The sequence below is a fragment of the Carcharodon carcharias genome, chromosome 16, assembly GCF_017639515.1.
Source record: "Carcharodon carcharias isolate sCarCar2 chromosome 16, sCarCar2.pri, whole genome shotgun sequence".
NCBI lineage: Eukaryota > Metazoa > Chordata > Chondrichthyes > Lamniformes > Lamnidae > Carcharodon > Carcharodon carcharias.
The window spans coordinates 50,652,804-50,674,943 of NC_054482.1; the positions used below are offsets into that span (position 1 = coordinate 50,652,804).

At 42.9% G+C, this 22,140-nt stretch overlaps 1 protein-coding gene across 3 annotated transcripts in view; it reads right to left on the reverse strand.

The window, feature by feature from the left end:
- gorab (golgin, rab6-interacting) overlaps positions 1–21,928 on the reverse strand; it is a 35,426-nt gene extending 13,498 nt beyond the window's left edge. For 2 of the 3 annotated variants that reach the window (XM_041208675.1, XM_041208674.1), the window contains exon 1: positions 21,726–21,928. In XM_041208675.1, coding sequence (XP_041064609.1) covers positions 21,726–21,783 — 58 coding nt within the window. In that variant the 5' untranslated portion in view covers positions 21,784–21,928. The remainder of the gene's footprint in view (positions 1–21,725) is intronic. The other variant, XM_041208676.1, reaches the window with a different exon arrangement.
- Between the last annotated feature and the right edge of the window lie 212 nt (positions 21,929–22,140).

The following is a 22,140-nucleotide window of genomic DNA, read 5'->3' on the forward strand; positions in this document are numbered from 1 at the left end:
AGATCAACTGGCACCAAAGACCAATAGAAATCACTGAAATGTATTGCCACAAGATAGTCAGTGCCTGTGGGGGAAGGAGAACAACAATTTGGTGTAGTATCCACCAGTCTGGTCTTCTAGTAGCTTCAACTTTCCCTACAAATCCTACCGTAGGTGTTAGAGATGCAGTTGGTTCATGATATACATAACTCTCCAATTATTACATTACTGCTGCAATAGTATATATGTTTAAAATAGACCTTACACATGTGAAAATAAATTTTTGCAGTAGCCATCACATCGGATGTATTATAAAATATAATGGGTGTTAAAACTGTCTAGCACCTGCAACAGTATTAAGTATCTTGGCCTTCAGTAGAAACATGTTAAATTTTGAATGAATCATTCTTTTAAAAAAGTTAATTCTGCAATAAATTAAATACTTACTTTGATATCTAAAGACACTTCCAAGTCATGGTGCAAGCCATCACAGCCCAATTAAACTGGTTAATAGATGGTCCAATTACTGTTAAACTCAGCAAATGGACAAGGGTAGTTTGAAATTCCGTGCCCTTTATCTCACACATCATATTGCAGTGTACAAGACTGAAGACTACCAACACTTGGATACAGTTGCCTCCAGCTGGTGCGTAAAACTAAGTTAAATGGCTATTTAACTACATTGCTATTCACAGAAACATAGATGCTCCTAGTTTCAGAAAATCTTTTATTATATTATTAACTAAGAAAACTGGTGATATCTGGTGGCTGAAACAAGATCGCCTGTCAATATCATCTTATCTACTAGATCTATCATGCCACATGAGCAATGACGTATAGCTTACAGAACTACTTAATTAGAATCTGGGAAAGAGCAAAGATACAACAATGAGTTAGAACAGGAGAGCATTCACAGGAGTTTGATGTGCCATTTCTCTTTAATTTGAATCATAGTAATTCTATTAATGTAATTAGGTAGGCTTTTTAGGAACAAGAGTGCAATTATTCAACATGGACCAAGCAAAAGTCTTAGTTTATTATTACAAGTCACGAAAGCTTATCCAAGTCCAAAACATCATTAATAATCTAGATCTAACTCAAACTACAGCACTATGTAAAGGAATAAGGCTATTTTTATAAAGATATCTAAGTAGATCTCTATTAGACAGGTAGGTAACTTTGGAGCAAGGGAGAGAGAGGGAGAGAAAAAAAGAGAGTGGAAAGAACTGGTTAAATTCTTGTTGGATATGTATTCCCTGCAATATCTGAAGCACTGCAAATAAAATAATGACTGTTCATCAAATAAGGAACAAATGAAACTGGTGAAGTGGGTGCTCTCTTTTCCGTGAGAATACAAACAATTCAAACCCAACTTTCATATTCCTCATTGCTGATGTAAAATTCTTGAAGAAATCATTCCAACAGAAACTTCATGGAAGTCTCCCAAATTATTTTTTATAATTTACAGGCATTAGGTAAATATGTTAGTTAAAAAAAAAATCACGGGAGGGTGTCCTGGTAATTAAGGCAACAGTGGTCAGCCCATTCTTCACTAGTCTTCAAAGTACTATTAATCAAAGCAGAGTGAGAGTTCCAAAATTCACTAGCAATATTCCAAACTTTCTGCTCTCCTGATAATTAGATTGGCCATCAAATCACAATTATTGTCAATTTTAGTAACCAGGATACCGATAACCCAAGATAAGCCTTACAAGTACCATACAATTTCCTTCAATGAAGATTTATTTTAGTTGGAGAAATATTTAGACAGATTACCAATCATTACTGCTCAGAGAATTGACTCTTCTCATGGAGTATTCAATTTGCATCACAAATTCCCTAAATTAGACTCCAAATGCATCGAGCCATTCAAGTTGCACCTTGCATGCAATAATTATTATTTCTTACATAAGCCTTCAATGTCATAGGAAATTTTAATTTTCTAGTTTATAATTATTTTTTCCTCTGACTGCAACCAAACTTGGCATAATAATTGTATTTTCTGAAAAAGGGACTCAATAGAACAAAAGCTTGTGAATGGAGAGGATTTGAGACTTCAACATTCTCTCCTTCTCCTAATTTAGGCACAAAACCCACTCAAAGTGAATGAGCTAGGAGATTTTGACATTAAGGACATTAATGAAACTTTTTTGTATACGTTTTAACTTGGTATCAGATCCTTTAGCTCTGTTATTGGGCTTAATGAATTAAAAACAACCTAACTTATAGAAGTTACATGCGGGTTAACTTGACAATCTTACAACTATTAGATAAGCTGATGTCCCGGAAGTCTGTCTGACGTAAAAGCCAAACACTCAATTCAAGTACAAGGGTGCATATGACTTGTTCAGATGCATGCCTAATTGGCAATCTTTTCAACTTAACCGTTATTTACCTAACAAGTCAACTTTGGTTACTCCTCTGGGGAATATTTATCATGCACTTTTGAGATCAACAAGTTTGAACTAGGATCTTTAAAGTGGGGATAACTAGGCATTTAACTTCCATAGTTGGTCAGAAAATGATTAAAAAGCTACTTACGTTTTCATATAGAAGTTGCAAACTATCTTTACCATTAGAAGAGTTAATAAAGTTTAATTGTAGTGAAACGGTACATTACCCCCGTGTTAGTCAATCACTCACGGCATTGCACATAGGGAACAAAGGCCAAGAGCAGTCTTCAGCTGATGCAGGGGTTAGAGGGGACACTGAACCAGGGTGTGCAGATTTTATTCAATCTGCATTGTAAAGTCTTGCATTTGACCCTTATTGTTGAATGATATGATTTAAAAAAAAGACTTGCATTTATATACAGTGCACACATACATTTAGTGCTTTTCACAACTGTCAGCCATCTCAAAGCACTTTACAGCCAATGAAGTACTTTTGAAATGTAGTCACTATGGTAATGCAACTTATAGTTAAATAGCAAAAAAATGGTAGTTTGGAAAGAAGAAGGGTACAGCTGATGGAAGCATAAGAGCCTCTCTGCGATACAAATCAAAGAGCTGACAGATGCAAAACTGAGACACTCCTGCTTGCAGCGGTGGTAGGTGTAATTACAGTGAAAAGTTTTATAGAAATTTACAATGGAAACTGCTTATGCTCACAAAGTTGACAAAAATGAGAACAGGAGGCAAGGCTTTGTATTATTTTTCCTTATCCTTCTATGGGATCTGGGTATTGCTGACAAGGCCAGCATTTGTTGCCCAAACCTAACTGGGCATGAACTGAGTAACTGAATAGGCCATTTCAGAGGGCAGTTAAGAATCAACCACATTGCTCTAAGTTTGCAGTGACATGTAGGTCAGACCAGGCAAGCATGGCAGATTTCCTCCCCTAAAAGGGCATTAGGGAACCAGATAGGTTTTTACAACACTACTGAGACTAGCTTTATGTACCAGATTTATTAATTGAATTTAAATTCCACCAGCTGCCATAGTGGGATTTGAACCAGTGTCCCCAGAGTATTAGCCTGTGCTAGTCCAGTGGCATTACCACTGTGCTACCACCTCTCCAGAAAGGTATATAAAAGGTAATATTTTGTAGACAGGAAGTGCTGCATGCAGATGTAAGGATTTTTAACATATCACTGGATAATTACCAATGGCATTGCACATAGGTAGTCAAGACCAAATGTATTCAACAGGTAAAATGAGGTTAGAGAACAGGATCCAAGTAGACCTGGATGCAGAGACACAATTTAGAATCCATTTTAAAAGGTGATATATTTTGTCCTTCTTTTATACTTCCATTGTAAGTTTCTCTGTCCACATTTATAAAGTAGCCATGTAAACATATTTGTCTTGCTAGTGGAGATGCCGTCTCAATTGTGTGGGCATAGTAATTTGCAATGGCATAAATTGACAGGAAGGGTATACACAAAATTAATCTATTAGTTAATCTCCCAGGGTATTGCACATAGCAAGTTGAAGAAAAAAGTTTTTGCTGTTTGTCTTTGTTACAGCAGTGCCTACACTTTGAAAGTGCCGTGCTTCATTAGCTGAGGCATTTTCTAACAACTATAAGGATGTCAGAGCCTATATATAGATTCAAGCTTATTTGCTTGTCTCTCTCCATAATTTTGCTTTTTTTTTTACTCCCCCAACTTTTTCAGATGAGAATGGCATTGAATGAAGCCACTAATGGCTGCAGACAGCATTGTTCAAACGTGGGGAAGCGTGGGAAGAAAACTGGCCCTCAGCAGCTCCTTTCTCCTCCTCTCCTTCAATTATTCATGTTTCCTCCACTTGCTTCAGCTACCACATCCCATCTAGTGAAAGGTAAAGTAGGAGGCAGCTGAAGTAGAGCATAAACACCAAAGAACTGTTAAACTGAATTTGTGCTGTAATTACTATGCAACTTCACTCCCATTCCTACCCTTACGACTTCCCTTTTTAAACCACCTGCTCAATCCTCCTACCCATCACACCCTCTTCCTCCTGCAATTCACTTCATGCTTTATTTCCATTCCCTTCATCTCCCCAATAGGCAGGATGTTCCTTTACCAAACATTTTCCCAACTACCTATCTTGCTACCTAATTAAAGCAAAGATGCTTTCTTTACTTTCAGAATTCAACTTGTACAAAAATTGAGGAATGAAATTGCTGACCCTCTTTCCCACTATCAGGAAGTTCATCCCTTCCCCTCCACCGGTTTTTTCATAAATGCTAGAACTGACACTGTCTCAGAGTTGGAAGCAACTAGAATTGATTTTTCTTAGGGTCACCAAAACACAGGTGATGTAATTAGGTGGCTTGAAAATTCAGCTGTGGAAGTAAAAGGATTAAAAAAAAACTTGAAACGTTCCAATCCCCCTAAAAGCCTTTCACATCTCCAACATGAGTATGTTCCCCCATGTCTATTTAATACAACTTGCACAGGGAATTTTCACTAAAGTGAAAAATTAAAATTGAGGAGCCAGAGTGCAGAAGATTGAAAAGCATAAAAGGAGCAGAGTAAGATCTAGTAAATACTACTTATGGATTTTAAATGCTCTTACAATTTTTGGGCTCAGACAGAAGTAAGGAGTTCAACCATTTTCAAAACCTGTGAATGAGTATTAGTTGAAAGGTCACAGACCTGAAATGTTAACTCTAATACTCTCTTTACGCCTAACCTGCTGTATTTTTGCATTTCAGATTTCCAGCATCCAGAGTTTTCTGCTTTTGTATTAGTTGAATGAGTCTTTCTTTTTGTTTGTAATAATGTCAGAAAAAGTGTGCAAGCTAGTGTTGTAGAACTCAAAAGAGCTAAGGAGATTGACTACTGTACAACTGAACTAAGGCAGCAAAAATTGCATGAAGAATAAAAGCTAGCTAGAATTCAATGTTTTTTTTCCCTGATTCCAGCACAGCTGTTTGGACTGATGTAATTGGTTTTAACTTATGACCAGGGCTTAAAAGAGATAATAATGGTGAAATAAATTTGACACACAAACACATAGGCACTTTCTACATGGTCTGCAATTACTAAGAAATGTATCTTCCAACCAATTTACAGTAGAAAAAAATTGACCTGCAATGATTCAATTTGCATTACAGAAAAGGAGACCAGAAACTGCAAACATTGGAAACCTGAATTAAAAACAGAAAATACACAAGTCTAAGAGATTTATGCCCAAAACATTAACCTTTCTCAAGAAGTTGGAAAATATCCAAGTCGCTTTTATGGGATTGAAAAGGGTAATGTGCTGCATACTTTCAGCGTTTCCTCTTTTTAGTTCATTCAATTTGCAAAGATGTTATAAATATTATGACTTCCCTTAAGCTGATTTTAACTCTATCCAACCTTGTGGGTTTTCAGAAAAAGATCAGTAGTAACAGCAACCTTTGTTTTTCTGTCACTTCCAACAGTGTGAATGCAAAAATAGCATCAACTAAGCTACATGGGTACCTCATTCATGATTTACAATTGAAGCAGGTTTGAAGTATTTGCCAACACAGTGGCTCCTTTGAGCATTAATATTCATTTGGACAGGTTTTTTTAAAATGTTAAAATGCAGCATTTAACAAAAACTGTTTGCACCAATACATCATAGATGCACAGTGGTTGGTACCATTTAAGTTTCTAGATTTTGCTGAACCAACTAATTTTGTAATATTTATTATATAGTGGAGCCATGATGTCGCTAAGAACTCAAAACTATTTAAATTATGGTGTAGTACAGGTAGGATCATCAGAGACAGACAGGCTGGCATCCATTTTTTTCCACAATCTGATCCAATCTTTCAACATGCACACAGTAAATCTACAAATACAGGTTTGTACTATGAACTATTAACCCATTCTACAACATGAGCGTGTTATTGCTTCCATGGGCAACAGTTCCTTGGGCAATGACGTTCTCACGCAAAAGTACTTCAGGCCAAACAAGCACGAACTTGTAATGCTGTTTTGAGTTGGTTGGAAAGAATGCTTTCATACTATTTTTCACCTAGCCTGAGGCCAGTCTTCTGTATGTTTGCTCTGTTTCAAAAATGAATTAACCATTATGGAACTCCAGTAAATCTCCTTCAATTGCAAATAAGGCAGGTGGCACTTATGCATTTTAGTTGATATTGACCACAGTGACTGAGTACGTCTACAAGTTCGAAACTGATCACAAAAGCTAACATTTGAATGCACTGAGGGAGTGCTGCACAGGCAGCGATAATGTGCCTCAGAAGAGATCAAACTGACTGCACCTCTCTGTTCCAATAGTTCAGATAGGCATTAAAGGCCTCTCAGCGCTATTCAAAACGAACAACTTCTCCTGGTGCCTCCCTCAATGACCAATAGCAAAAATAGATTAACTGGCCATTTTGCTAACACGTTTACCTATATAGGTTACAATATTTTAAGCCAATTAACTATGTGGTGTGGTGTGCTTTGATGTGATAAAAGTATTGCATAAATGCAAGTACTGCATAAATCTATGCACTTTTATTATTGCAATAGTCTTATCATTTTGAAGGAGCTGGAAAATTAATTTTTCTTAAGAATAGTCAACCTGGGGAGACAATGGCATAGTGGTATGGTCACTGGACTGATAATCCAGAGACCCAGGATTAGGCTCTGGGGACCTAGGTTCAAATCCCACGACGGCAGGTGGTAGAATTTGAATTCAATGAAAATCTGGAATTAAAAATCTAATGATGACCATGAAACCATCATCATAAAAACCCATCTGGTTCACTAATGTCCTTTAGGGAAAGAAATCTGCTGTCCTTATCTTGTCTAGCCTACATGTGACTCCAGATCCACAATAATGTGGTTAACAAGGGCACTTAGGGTTGGGCAATAAATGCTGGCTGTGAATAAAAAAACCCAGACTGGTTGGCCCTGCTGAATTGAGACATATTGTATTAATTAATTAATTCTATTAGCTTTACAAAATACCTGGTATTTTGAAGTACGGTATTAAAAAAATGCTACCAAAATGAAAATTATTCAAAGTTCAAATGTAATTCAAACTTTCACATCACAAGAACAGAATTTCAGGAGACCATTCAGCTCCTCAAGCCAACTCAATTTGACTGTAGCTGATCTGCACCCCAACTTCATTCTCCTGCTTTTGATCCATATTCCTTACTTAACAAAAATCTATCCAAGTCTTGAAAATTCTAATTGTCCCAGAGTCCATGATCTTTTGAGGGAGGGAGTTTCAAATTTCTGTCCCCTTTTGTGTGAAAAGTTGTTTCTGGATTTTGTTCCCAAAAGGTCTGGAATTAAGATACCCCTGTTCTTGATACATATAAACCCTCAACCATGCCTGTTACCTCCAGACTTGACTATTCCGATGCATGCTTGACCTCTATCTCCTGCAAACTTGAGGTAATTCAGAACTCTGCTGTCAAGTGTCTTAGCTCTCATCTAGTCCCACTCAACTTTCTTTCCTGCGTTCACTGACCTACACTGACACCGAGTTAATCAATGCTTCAATTTAAAAATTCTCATCCTTGCTTTCAAATTCCCATGGCCTTGATCCATCCTATCTCCTCCCATACAGCACCCTCCAGCGATCTCTGCATTCCACCAATTCTTGCCCTCTTGGGCATCCCTGATTTTAGTCACGCCACCATTCGAGGCTATGCCTTCAGCAGGCAAGGTCCTAAGTTCTGGAATTCCCATCCTAAATCTGTTTCTCCACCTCTCTTTTCTCCTTTAAGGCACTCCTTAAAGCTTACCTCTTCGGCCGCCTTGCCCAATATCTCCTAATGTAGCTGGATGTCAACTGTGTTTGAGAACCCTTGCAAAGTGCCTTGGGACATCTTATTATGTTGAAATGTACTATATAAATGCAAGTTGTTGGGTTTCAAATAAATAGATTTAACGTAATGCCATATATAACAGAAGCAAGATAGGCTGAATTGGTCACCTGTGCTGAAATGTCGATGTTTCTTTGGATAAGCGTTACTGTGCAAGTGAAAGATAGATAAACTATGCAAATTGTCTCTTTATATTGAAAACCTACTAAGTCAATTAGCTTAGTGATAACTCTTACTTTGCAATCTGAAGGTTGTGGGTTAAAGCATCACTACAGCAGCACACTGTCTAGATCATCGCTTCCCAAACTTTTTCCTATTGTCACCCCATCTTTATCACCCAAACTTTGTGTAACCTCAGAGAGAAAACTGTGAGGATACAAGAGGCCTTCAACTGGAGTGAGTGGGGGCGAGGTTGAGCAGGGTGGGAAGTGCTTAAACTGCTCAGGTTTAAAAAAAAACACCTACCTGTTCACAGCCTTTATTTGCAGCAGGAATCAAGACTCATAGGTCTGTCCATTGGGTCAAAAAACGAGAGGATTAAAAAAGGATCTTGCTGTCCAAGCTCCCTGGCAGCCATTGCTGCCTTCAAGCCAATGACCTCAAAATCTTGACTTGTGATCCCAATGGAGGTCACGACCCCCAGTTTGGGAAGCCCCGGTCTAGACTGATAATTCAGTAAGGTTCTGTGGGATTGCTGGATAGGTATTCAGATGAATTATTAAAGTGCCTGCTTAAGTAATCACAAAAATCAAGTGTTAGATTTGAAGTTCTGGCTAACACACCTTCCTCAAACATCATGAGAAATAGATTATCTGTTCATTCAATTGTGTTTTTTGGACCTTATGTACAAATTGGCTGCTTTGTTTGCTCCAAAGGAAAACAATTTGAGGTATACCAAGAACACAAAAGGACTATATAAATACAAGACAAAAACAGAATTACCTGGAAAAACTCAGCAGGTCTGGCAGCATCGGCGGAGAAGAAAAGAGTTGACGTTTCGAGTCCTCATGACCCTTCGACAGAACTTGCGTTCGTGTCCAAGAGTTGAAATATAAGCTGGTTTAAGGTGTGTGTGTGGGGGGCGGAGAGATAGAGAGACGAAGAGGTGGAGGGTGGGGGGGGGGGGGGGGGGGGGGGGGGTGTGGTAGTAGGGACAAACAAGCAGTGATAGAAGCAGATCATCAAAAGATGTCAATGACAATAGTACAGTAGAACACATAGGTGTTAAAATTAAAGTTGGTGATATTATCTAAACGAATGTGCTAATTAAGAATGGATGGTAGGGCACTCAAGGTATAGCTCTAGTGGGGTTTTTTTTTTATATAATGGAAATAGGTGGGAAAAGGAAAATCTTTATAATTTATTGGAAAAAAAAAGGGAAGGGGGAAACAGAAAGGGGGTGGGGATGGGGGAGGGAGCTTACGACCTAAAGTTGTTGAATTCAATATTCAGTCCGGAAGGCTGTAAAGTCCCTAGTCGGAAGATGAGGTACTGTTCCTCCAGTTTGCGTTGGGCTTCACTGGAACAATGCAGCAAGCCAAGGACAGACATGTGGGCAAGACAGCAGGGTGCAGTGTTGAAATGGCAAGCGACAGGGAGGTTTGGGTCATTCATGCGGACAGACCGCAGGTGTTCTGCAAAGCGGTCGCCCAGTTTACGTTTGGTCTCTCCAACGTAGAGGAGACCACATTGGGAGCAACGAATGCAGTAGACTAAGTTGGTGGGTGGAAAACCTCGTTGACAGGGCCCTCAACCGTGTCCGGCCCATCTCCCGCGCATCCGCCCTCACGCCTTCTCCTCCCTCCCAGAAACATGATAGGGTCCCCCTTGTCCTCACTTATCACCCCACCAGCCTCCGCATTCAAAGGATCATCCTCCGCCATTTCCGCCAACTCCAGCATGATGCCACCACCAAACACATCTTCCCTTCACCCCCCCTTATCGGCATTCCGTCGGGATCGCTCCCTCCGGGACACCCTGGTCCACTCCTCCATCACCCCCTACTCCTCAACCCCCTCCTATGGCACCACCCCATGCCCACGCAAAAGATGCAACACCTGCCCCTTCACTTCCTCTCTCCTCACCGTCCAAGGACCCAAACACTCCTTTCAAGTGAAGCAGCATTTCACTTGCATTTCCCCCAACTTAGTCTACTGCATTCGTTGCTCCCAATGTGGTCTCCTCTACATTGGAGAGACCAAACGTAAACTGGGCGACCGCTTTCAGAACACCTGCGGTCTGTTCGCAAGAATGACCCAAACCTCCCTGTCGCTTGCCATTTCAACACTCCACCCTGCTCTCTTGCCCACATGTCTTTCCTTGGCTTGCTGCATTGTTCCAGTGAAGCCCAACGCAAACTGGAGGAACAGCACCTCATCTTCCGACTAGGGACTTTACAGCCTTCCGGACTGAATATTGAATTCAACAACTTTAGGTCGTAAGCTCCCTCCCCCATCCCCATCCCCTTTCTGTTTCCCCCTTCCCTTTTTTTTTTCCAATAAATTATAAAGATTTTCCTTTTCCCACCTATTTCCATTATATAAAAAAAACCCCCCACTAGAGCTATACCTTGAGTGCCCTACCATCCATTCTTAATTAGCACATTCGTTTAGATAATATCACCAACTTTAATTTTAACACCTATGTGTTCTATTGTACTATTGTCGTTGACATCTTTTGATGATCTGCTTCTATCACTGCTTGTTTGTCCCTACAACCACCCCCCCCCCCACCTCTTCGTCTCTCTATCTCTCCGCCCCCCCCCCCCACACACACCTTAAACCAGCTTATATTTCAACTCTTTCTTGGACTCGAACGCAAGTTCTGTCGAAGGGTCATGAGGACTCGAAAGGTCAACTCTTTTCTTCTCCGCCGATGCTGCCAGACCTGCTGAGTTTTTCCAGGTAATTCTGTTTTTGTTTTGGATTTCCAGCATCCGCAGTTTTTTTGTTTTTATATATAAATACAAGCTTGTTTGCCCTTTACACTGCAGATTTTGTAGCTTGCTTTAGTGGGATGGAAAAACAGCATCCAGAGTCTGTAATTGCATCTTTTTAATCTGAGTTCAAAGCTTTGAAAATCAGAGGTGGTGCAAAATCAGTTGCAAATGATTGAAAGTCAGTTATCAAAACTCAGGCAGGATCACTCTTCACGTTTCAGTCTCTCAGACAAAATATTACACATAAACACCTTTTTGTTACGTTCAATTTGATTTTAAAAGAACCCACAGCACTGGGAGAATGCCCTGCTGCTGAATAGCATCCAATATTCCTCCCTCGACTTACATCAGCAAAAAAAAAACCCAGGTCACTCTTGTAGGACTTTGTCACTTGCAAAAGAGGTGTTTTGCCTGTTTTTAAAAGTCACCACAGTTCAAAAGTAATCAATTGGTCATAAAGCATTTTGTAATACCTCAAGTACTAGGACTTGCACCAGAGTTAGATGATAATGGGTTCAAACCCTGCTTCAGGATTTAAATACATTATCTAGGCTGACATTTCAGTTCTGAGGAAGAGCTGTATAATCAGAGACTTAATCTTTTAGAAGCAATGTTAAACCATATCTGCCCTCTTCTTTAAGATTTGTTCTTGACGTATGGGTGACTGACAAGGCAGTATTTCTGCATTATTAACAATGACTACACTTCAAAAGTACTTCAATAGCTGTGAAGTGCTTTGGGAAATCCTGCAGGCATGAAGGGCACTAAAAAATGGGAAGTCAAGATTTTCTTTATTACCTAGCCTCCTGGCATCAGGCGTCAACCTTAGTTCCAAGTAGGTCACCAATGACAGGTACCTCCTTGAAGGACATTAGTGAGTCAGTTCAGTTTTTACAACATTAAAATTTAATATTTCATCTGGTGCCACCGCAAACTATCAGATTTATTGAATTCAATTTCCACAGGGCCACCATACTCATGCATGCAAAATGTCTCATGATGCTATTCAAAGATGACCAAGAAAACTCTAGCCATTACTTTTACCATGGTGAATCTACACCAAAACATTTAACTTGCTATTCATTGTGTTGCTGTTTATGAAAATTTGCTGTGCATAAATTACCATGCCGTGTTTAAGTGCATTATAAGGGACCTCAAAACTAGCTGTAAAGCACTTTGAGGGAAGCCTTGTATGAAAGGTGTATACAAATTTAAGCTCCTACTTTCTAATATTACACAATCAGGCCCATCCAACTTTGAGAAAATTCACAGAGAAAGGCTGGACCAGAGCTTTACACACCAGTCCATGTGTATAGTTTTGTTCAGCTGGCTAGCGCTGTAGAAAGCCAGCTGAGCCTAGCCATACCACCCCAAAAGTACCAGCAGCAAACCCACATCAGGACAGGGAGCCAGACAGAGGAAAACTCAACAGTAAAACATTACAGACTCCAACTTGGATGATAATATTAGTCATAAAAAAAATCATAGTATGGTTACAGTACAGGAGGCCATTTATTCCATGTCTGTGCTGGTCCTCTGAAAGAGCAATTCATGTCGTGCCACTCTACTGCCTTTTCCCCCATATGTTTCCCTTTCGAAAACCTCAATTGACCCTGCCTTCATCACACGCTCAGGCATTGTATTCCAGATCCTAACCACTCACTGCGTGAAAAAGTTTTTTCCTCATGTCGCCATTGCTTCTTTTGCCAATTACCTTAAATCTGTGCCCTCTGGTCCTTGATCCTTCCACCAATGAGAAAGTTTCTCTCTTTTTACTTTGGCCAGACTTAAATTTGAATACCTCTATCAGATCTCCTTTCAATCTTCTTTTCTCCAAGGAAAACAATCCAACTTGTGCAATCTTTCTACATAACTTAAGTTTCTCATCCCTAGAACCATTCTCATGAATCTTATCTGCTCCCTAACTAATGCCTTCACTTTCTAAAGTGTGGTACCCAGAACTGGATGCAATACTCTAGCTGAAGCCACATCAGTTTTATACAAGTTTAACATAATTTTCCAAAGAGTCACATTGGACTTGAAATGTTTCTCTCTCCACAGATGCTGCCAGGCTTGCTGAGTTTTTACAGCACTGTTTTTATTTCAGATTGCCAGCATCTGCAGTATATTGCTTTTATTTAATGTAACTTGCTTGCTTTTGCACTCTTAATCCCCCACTGATAAAGCCCAGCATGCCATATGCTTTGTTAACTTCTCTCTCAACCTGCCCTGCCACCTTCACATATACACCCAGGTCCCTCTGCTCCCACAGCCCCTTTAGAATTGTATCCTTTATTTTACATTGTCGCTCTGCGTTTTTTACTACCAAAGTCAATCACTTCATGCTTCTCTGAATGAAACTTCAAATGCCACATGTCCATCCATTATACCAGCCCGTCTATGTCCATTTGAAGTTCTATACTACCCTCTAGGTCATTAATATGTATCAGGAAAAGCAGGGGTCCCAACAATGCTCTCTGGGGAACTCCACTATAAACCTTCCATCAGTCCAAAAAGAACTATGCGCCATTACTGTTTCCTGTTATTCAGCCAGATGCTGCTGTCCCTATTATTCCATCAACTTGCTCACAGTTTAAAAACAAAAAAACTGCGGATGCTGGAAATCCAAAACAAAAACAGAATTACCTGGAAAAACTCAGCAGGTCTGGCAGCATCGGCAGAGAAGAAAAGAGTTGACGTTTCGAGTCCTCCTGACCCTTCGACAGAACTTGAGTTCGAGTCCAAGAAAGAGCTGAAATATAAGCTGGTTTAAGGTGTGTGTGGGGGGGGCGGAGAGATAGAGAGACAGAGAGGTGGAGGGGGGGGTGTGGTTGTAGGGACGAACAAGCAGTGATAGAAGAAGATCATCAAAAGATGTCAACGACAATAGTACAATAGAACACATAGGTGTTAAAGTTAAAGTTGGTGATATTATCTAAACGAATGTGCTAATTAAGAATGGATGGTAGGGCACTCAAGGTATAGCTCTAGTGGGGGTTTTTGTTTTATATAATGGAAATAGGTGGGAAAAGGAAAATCTTTATAATTTATTGGAAAAAAAAGGAAGGGGAAAACAGAAAGTGGGTGGGGATGGGGGAGGGAGCTCACGACCTAAAGTTGTTGAATTCAATATTCAGTCCGGAAGGCTGTAAAGTCCCTAGTTGGAAGATGAGGTGTTGTTCCTCCAGTTTACGTTGGGCTTCACTGGAACAATGCAGCAAGCCAAGGAAAGACATGTGGGCAAGAGAGCAGGGTGGAGTGTTAAAATGGCAAGCGACAGGGAGGTTTGGGTCATTCTTGCGGACAGACCGCAGGTGTTCTGCAAAGTGGTCGCCCAGTTTACGTTTGGTCTCTCCAATGTAGAGGAGACCACACTGGGAGCAACGAATGCAATAGACTAAGTTGGGGGAAATGCAAGTGAAATGCTGCTTCACTTGAAAGGAGTGTTTCGGTCCTTGGACGGTGAGGAGAGAGGAAGTGAAGGGGCAGGTGTTGCATCTTTTGCGTGGGCATGGGGTGGTGCCATAGGAGGGGGTTGAGGAGTAGGGGGTGATGGAGGAGTGGACCAGGGTGTCCCGGAGGGAGCGATCCCTACGGAATGCCGATAAGGGGGGTGAAGGGAAAATGTGTTTGGTGGTGGCATCATGCTGGAGTTGGCGGAAAGGGTGGAGGATGATCCTTTGAATGCGGAGGCTGGTGGGTTGATAAGTGAGGACAAGGGGGACCCTATCATGTTTCTGGGAGGGAGGAGAAGGCGTGAGGGCGGATGCGCGGGAGATGGGCCGGACACGGTTGAGGGCCCTGTCAACGACCGTGGGTGGAAAACCTCGGTTAAGGAAGAAGGAGGACATGTCAGAGGAACTGTTTTTGAATGTAGCATCATCGGAACAGATGCGACGGAGGCGAAGGAACTGAGAGAATGGGATGGAGTCCTTACAGGAAGCGGGGTGTGAGGAGCTGTAGTCGAGATAGCTGTGGGAGTCGGTGGGTTTGTAATGGATATTGGTGGACAGTCTATCACCAGAGATTGAGACAGAGAGGTCAAGGAAGCGAAGGGAAATGTCAGAGATGGACCACGTGAAAATGATGGAGGGGTGGAGATTGGAAGCAAAATTAATAAATTTTTCCGAGTCCCGACGAGAGCATGAAGCGGCACCGAAGTAATCATCGATGTACTGGAGAAAGAGTTGTGGAAGGGGGCCGGAGTAGGACTGCAACAAGGAATGTTCCACATACCCCATAAAGAGACAGGCATAGCTGGGGCCCATGCGGGTACCCATAGCCACACCTTTTATTTGGAGGAAGTGAGAGGAGTTGAAGGAGAAATTGTTCAGCGTGAGAACAAGTTCAGCCAGATGGAGGAGAGTAGTGGTGGATGGGGATTGTTCAGGCCTCTGTTCGAGGAAGAAGCTAAGGGCCCTCAGACCATCCTGGTGGGGGATGGTGTAGAGGGATCGGACGTCCATGGTGAAGAGGAAGCGGTTGGGGCCAGGGAACTGGAAATTGTTGATGTGACGTAAGGTGTCAGAGGAATCACGGATGTAGGTGGGAAGGGACTGGACAAGGGGAGAGAGAAGGGAGTCAAGATAACGAGAAATGAGTTCTGTGGGGCAGGAGCAAGCTGAGACGATCGGTCTACCGGGGCAGTTCTGTTTGTGGATTTTGGGTAGGAGATAGAAGCGGGCCGTCCGAGGTTGGGCGACTATCAGGTTGGAAGCTGTGGGAGGGAGATCCCCAGAGGAGATGAGGTCAGTGACAGTCCTAGAAACAATGGCTTGATGTTCAGTGGTGGGGTCATGGTCCAGGGAGAGGTAGGAGGAAGTGTCTGCGAGTTGACGCTCAGCCTCCGCGAGGTAGAGGTCAGTGCGCCAGACACCTCAATGAATTTCGGGCTCGGCATGATACTGAACTCTTCTTCCGCCGTCTTCGTCTCCGGGCTCACTTCTTTGGGCAGGAGTCCTCTCCCAGTTCAACGGATCCTTTTACCCATCTCCAATATTCTCCCTCCACCTGGACCCCTCCCTCTGGATTCTTACCTTCTCTCGATCTTTTCATTGAGAACTGTCGGCGCGACATTAGTCGTCTCAATTTCTCTGCTCCTCTCACCCATTCTAACCTGTCTCTCTCTGAACTTACTGCACTCCATTCACTCAGGTCCAACCCTGACATTGTCATCAAACCCGCTGACAAGGGTGGTGCTGTTGTTGTCTGGCGCACTGACCTCTACCTCGCGGAGGCTGAGCGTCAACTCGCAGACACTTCCTCCTACCTCTCCCTGGACCATGACCCCACCACTGAACATCAAGCCATTGTTTCCAGGACTGTCACTGACCTCATCTCCTCTGGGGATCTCCCTCCCACAGCTTCCAACCTGATAGTCGCCCAACCTCGGACGGCCCGCTTCTATCTCCTACCCAAAATCCACAAACAGAACTGCCCCGGTAGACCGATCGTCTCAGCTTGCTCCTGCCCCACAGAACTCATTTCTCATTATCTTGACTCCCTTCTCTCTCCCCTTGTCCAGTCCCTTCCCACCTACATCCGTGATTCCTCTGACACCTTACGTCACATCAACAATTTCCAGTTCCCTGGCCCCAACCGCTTCCTCTTCACCATGGACGTCCAATCCCTCTACACCTCCATCCCTCACCAGGATGATCTGAGGGCCCTTAGCTTCTTCCTCAAACAGAGGCCCGAACAATTCCCATCCACCACTACTCTCCTCCATCTGGCTGAACTTGTTCTCACGCTGAACAATTTCTCCTTCAACTCCTCTCACTTCCTCCAAATAAAAGGTGTGGCTATGGGTACCCGCATGGGCCCCAGCTATGCCTGTCTCTTTATGGGGTATGTGGAACATTCCTTGTTGCAGTCCTACTCCGGCCCCCTTCCACAACTCTTTCTCCGGTACATCGATGATTACTTCGGTGCCGCTTCATGCTCTCGTCGGGACTTGGAAAAATTTATTAATTTTGCTTCCAATCTCCACCCCTCCATCATTTTCACGTGGTCCATCTCTGACATTTCCCTTCGCTTCCTTGACCTCTCTGTCTCAATCTCTGGTGATAGACTGTCCACCAATATCCATTACAAACCCACCGACTCCCACAGCTATCTCGACTACAGCTCCTCACACCCCGCTTCCTGTAAGGACTCCATCCCATCCTCTCAGTTCCTTCGCCTCCGTCGCATCTGTTCCGATGATGCTACATTCAAAAACAGTTCCTCTGACATGTCCTCCTTCTTCCTTAACCGAGGTTTTCCACCCACGGTCGTTGACAGGGCCCTCAACCGTGACCGGCCCATCTCCCGCGCATCCGCCCTCACGCCTTCTCCTCCCTCCCAGAAACATGATAGGGTCCCCCTTGTCCTCACTTATCACCCCACCAGCCTCCGCATTCAAAGGATCATCCTCCGCCATTTCCGCCAACTCCAGCATGATGCCACCACCAAACACATCTTCCCTTCACCCCCCTTATCGGCATTCCGTAGGGATCGCTCCCTCCGGGACACCCTGGTCCACTCCTCCATCACCCCCTACTCCTCAAACCCCTCCTATGGCACCACCCCATGCCCACGCAAAAGATGCAACACCTGCCCCTTCACTTCCTCTCTCCTCACCGTCCAAGGACCGAAACACTCCTTTCAAGTGAAGCAGCATTTCACTTGCATTTCCCCCAACTTAGTCTATTGCATTCGTTGCTCCCAATGTGGTCTCCTCTACATTTGGAGAGACCAAATGTAAACTGGGCGCCCGCTTTGCAGAACACCTGCGGTCTGTCCGCAAGAATGACCCAAACCTCCCTGTCGCTTGCCATTTTAACACTCCACCCTGCTCTATTGCCCACATGTCTGTCCTTGGCTTGCTGCATCTTCCGACTAGGGACTTTACAGCCTTCCGGACTGAATATTGAATTCAACAACTTTAGGTCGTGAGCTCCCTCCCCCATCCCCACCCACTTTCTGTTTCCCCCTTCCTTTTTTTTCCCCATAAATTATAAAGATTTTCCTTTTCCCACCTATTTCCATTATATAAAAAAAACCCCCACTAGAGCTATACCTTGAGTGCCCTACCATCCATTCTTAATTAGCACATTCGTTTAGATAATGTCACCAACTTTAACTTTAACACCTACGTGTTCTATTGTACTATTGTCGTTGACATCTTTTGATGATCTGCTTCTATCACTGCTTGTTTGTCCCTACAACCACCCCCCCCTCCACCTCTCTCTCTCTCTCTATCTCTCCGCCCACCACACACACACCTTAAACCAGCTTATATTTCAACTCTTTCTTGGACTCGAATTCAAGTTCTGTCGAAGGGTCATGAGGACTCGAAACGTCAACTCTTTTCTTCTCCGCCGATGCTGCCAGACCTGCTGAGTTTTTCCAGGTAATTCTGTTTTTGTTTTGCTCACAGTTTGTTGTGCAGCACTTTATCAAATGCCTTTTGAAAGTCCATGTATGCAAGAATTAGGAGCATGAATAAGCCATCAGCCTCTTGAGCCTGCTCCGCCATTCGATAAGGTCATGGCTGATCTGATTACAGCTTCAATTCCACTTTCCTGTCTGCCATCCCCATAGCCCTGACTCCCTTGCCAATCAAAAGTCTAAAATACGAACTAGGAGCAGGCATAGGCCACTCAGCCCCTCAAGCCTGCTCCGAAATTCAATAAGACAATGGCTGATCTGATTTTATCTTCAAATTCCTGTCTACCCCTAATAACCTTTTACCCCCTTCCTTATCAAGAATCTATCTACCTTTGTCTTAAAGGTATTAAAAGACTCTGCCTCAATCATCTTTTGAGGAAGAGAATTCCAAAGTCTCTCAACCCTCAGAAAAAAAGTTTCTCCTCATTTCAGTCTTAAATGAAATACCTCTAATTTTTAAACTGTCTCCCTAGTTCTAGAATCCCCAAGGGATCCATATGCTGTGAAGTCTCTGAAAGATCCAACCTCTCATTCTTCTAAACTCTAATAAGTATCAGCCCAACCTCCCCAACCTGCTCAACCTTTCCTCATAAGGTAGCTTCCTTCAACCCAGCAATCAGTCAAGTGAACCTTCTCTGAACAACTTTATATCCTTTAAGTACGGGGACCAAATCAGTATACAACACTCCAGATGCGAGCTATGGCCCTGTACAATTTTAGCAACATTTCCTTATTTCTCTATTCCATTCCCCTTGCAATGAACACTAACATTCCATTTGCCTTCTTAATCACTTGTTGAGCCTGCACATAAACTTTTTGCGATTCATGTAGCGTCATAGACAGAGGTCTACAGCACAGAAAAAGTCCCTTCGGCCCATCGAGACTGCGCTGGTCAAACAAGTACCTAACTATTCTAATCCCATTTTCCAGCACTAGGCCCATAGACTTGTATGCCATGGCATCGCAAGTGCACATCCAAATACTTCTAAAATGTTATGAGGGTTTCTGCCTCTACCACCCTTTCAGACAGTGAGTTCCAGATTCCCACCACCCTCGGTGAAAAAATTCTTCCTCACATCCCCTCTAAACCTCCTGCCCCTTACCTTAAATCTATGCCCCCTGGCTATTGATCCCTCCACCAAGGGGAAAAGTTCCTTCCTGTCTACCCTATCTATACCCCTCAATTTTGTACACCTTAATTATGTCTCCCCTCAATCTCCTCTGCTCCAGGGAAAATACCAGTCTATCCAATCTCTCCTCGTAACTAAAACTCTCCAGCCCAGGCAACATCCTGGTAAATTTCCTCTGCACTCTAGTGCAAACACATCCTTTCTATAATGCAGATTCCAGAACTGCACACAATACTCTAGCTATGGCCTAACCAGTATTTTATACAGTTCCAGCATAACCTCCCTGCTCATATATTCTATGCCTCAGCTAATAAAGGCAAGCATCCCATATGCCTTTTTAACCACCTTATCTATCTGTCCTGCTACCTTAATGGACTGGTGGACACGCACACCAAGGTCCCTCTGATCCTCAATACTTCCCAGGGTCCTACCATTCATCATATATTCCTGTGCCTTGTTTGTCCTGCCCAAGTGCATCACCTCACATTTATCTGGATTAAATTCCATTTGCCACTGATCAGCCCATCTATATTCCCCTGTAATCTAAAGCTATCCTCCTCACTATTCACCACCCCACTAATTTTTGTGTCATCCACAAACTTACTTATCAACCCTCCTACATTCAAGTCTAAATCATTTATATATATCATAAACAGCAAGGGACCCAATACCAATCACCATGGAACCCCAATGGACACAGGCATCCAGTCACAAAAACACCCCTTGACCATCACCCACTGCTTCCTGCCGCTTAGCCAATTCTGGATCCAATTTGCCAAATTGCTTTGGATCCCATGGGCTCTTACCTTCCTTGTCAGTCTCCCATGCGGGACCTTATCAAAAGCCTTGCTGAAGTCCAAGTAGACTACATCAAATGCATTGCCCTCATCTGCACACCTGACCACCTCTTTGAAAAATTCAATCAAATTAGTCAGACATGACCTCCCCTTAACAAAACCATGCTGACTGTCCTTGATTAATCCCTGCCTCTCCTAGTGTAGATTTATTCTGTCTCTCAGAATTGCTTCCAATAGTTTCCCCTCCACTGAGGTTAGACTAACTGGCCTGTAGTTCCCTCGTTTATCCCTTCCTCCTTGAATAATGGTACCACATTGACTGTCCTCCAGTCCTCTGTCACCTCTCCTGTGGCCAGAAAGGTATTAAGAATTGCCAGCGCCATTGCTCTCTCCTCCCTTGCCTCACTCAACAGCCTGGGATACATTTCATCGGGGCCTGGAGATTTATCTACTTTTAAGCCTGCCAGACCACTTAGAACCTCCTCCCTTTCTATGCTAATTTCTTTAATAATATCACAGTCCTTCTGCCTGATTTCCATACCCACATCGTCCCTCTCACTTGTGAACACCGACACAAAGTATTAATTTAGAACCCTACCTACGTCTTCCGACTCAATGCACAAATTACCATTATGGTCCTTAATGGGCTCTACTCTTTTCCTAGTTATCCTCTTACTCTTAATGTACTTGTAAACTAACTTTGGATTTTCCTTTATTTTACCTGCCAATGTTTTTTCATGCCCCCTCTTCGCTCTCCTAATTTCCTTTTTAAGTTCCCCCAACACACTCTACTCCTCTAAGGCTTCTGTTGCTTTGAGCCGTCTGTATCTGCCATCAGCCTCCCTTTTTCTCTTTATCCAATGTACAAGGACGCCCAGAATACTCTGTACCATAGAGACCGTGCAGTCTCACCATTTAAATAATATGCTGCATTCCAATTCTTCCTGCCAAAGTTATACATCACATCAACAGCACTGCCTTCATCAATTCGGTTACTTCATCAAAAAAACTCCAGCAAGTTAGTTAAATACGATTAGTCCTTAACAAACCTATACATTCCTTAACTAATCGACATTTGCCGAGGCGACTAATAATTTTGCCCTGAATTATCTTTTTCAAAAGATCTCCCATCTCCGAGGTCAAATTTAGGAATGCCCAAAAGCACAATTGCCATCGAAACCTCACAATTCTTACGGTTACCTTTCAGCAACTTAATTCGCGTCAACTCCTCGTCCGAAAATCCTGCCCAGCCAGCCATATCTCCCACACAATAAATAGACCATCAAGAGGAGGCCGGCTACTACAATAAACCGGGCCTACTTCTTCTGAGCCCAGGGCAATATCGAACCAACGCGCATGACCGCAAGCGACACGTAGCACACACTGCTACGCTTGCATTATGGGAATCGTCCCCTTTCTCCAACCGGTGACGTAAATGTGGGCGGAGCTCCTTGTCGGATAGATCGTCACGTGACACCTGGCAACCGACAGGCACGTGACACAATATTGCGGCATTTGGGCCGGTCGCGGTGCTTCAGGTACTGCCCAACCTCAGTGGATTGTGCCGTGAAGCGGATTGGGTGCGGGGCGGTCGAAGGGGCTCGGTGGGCGTGAC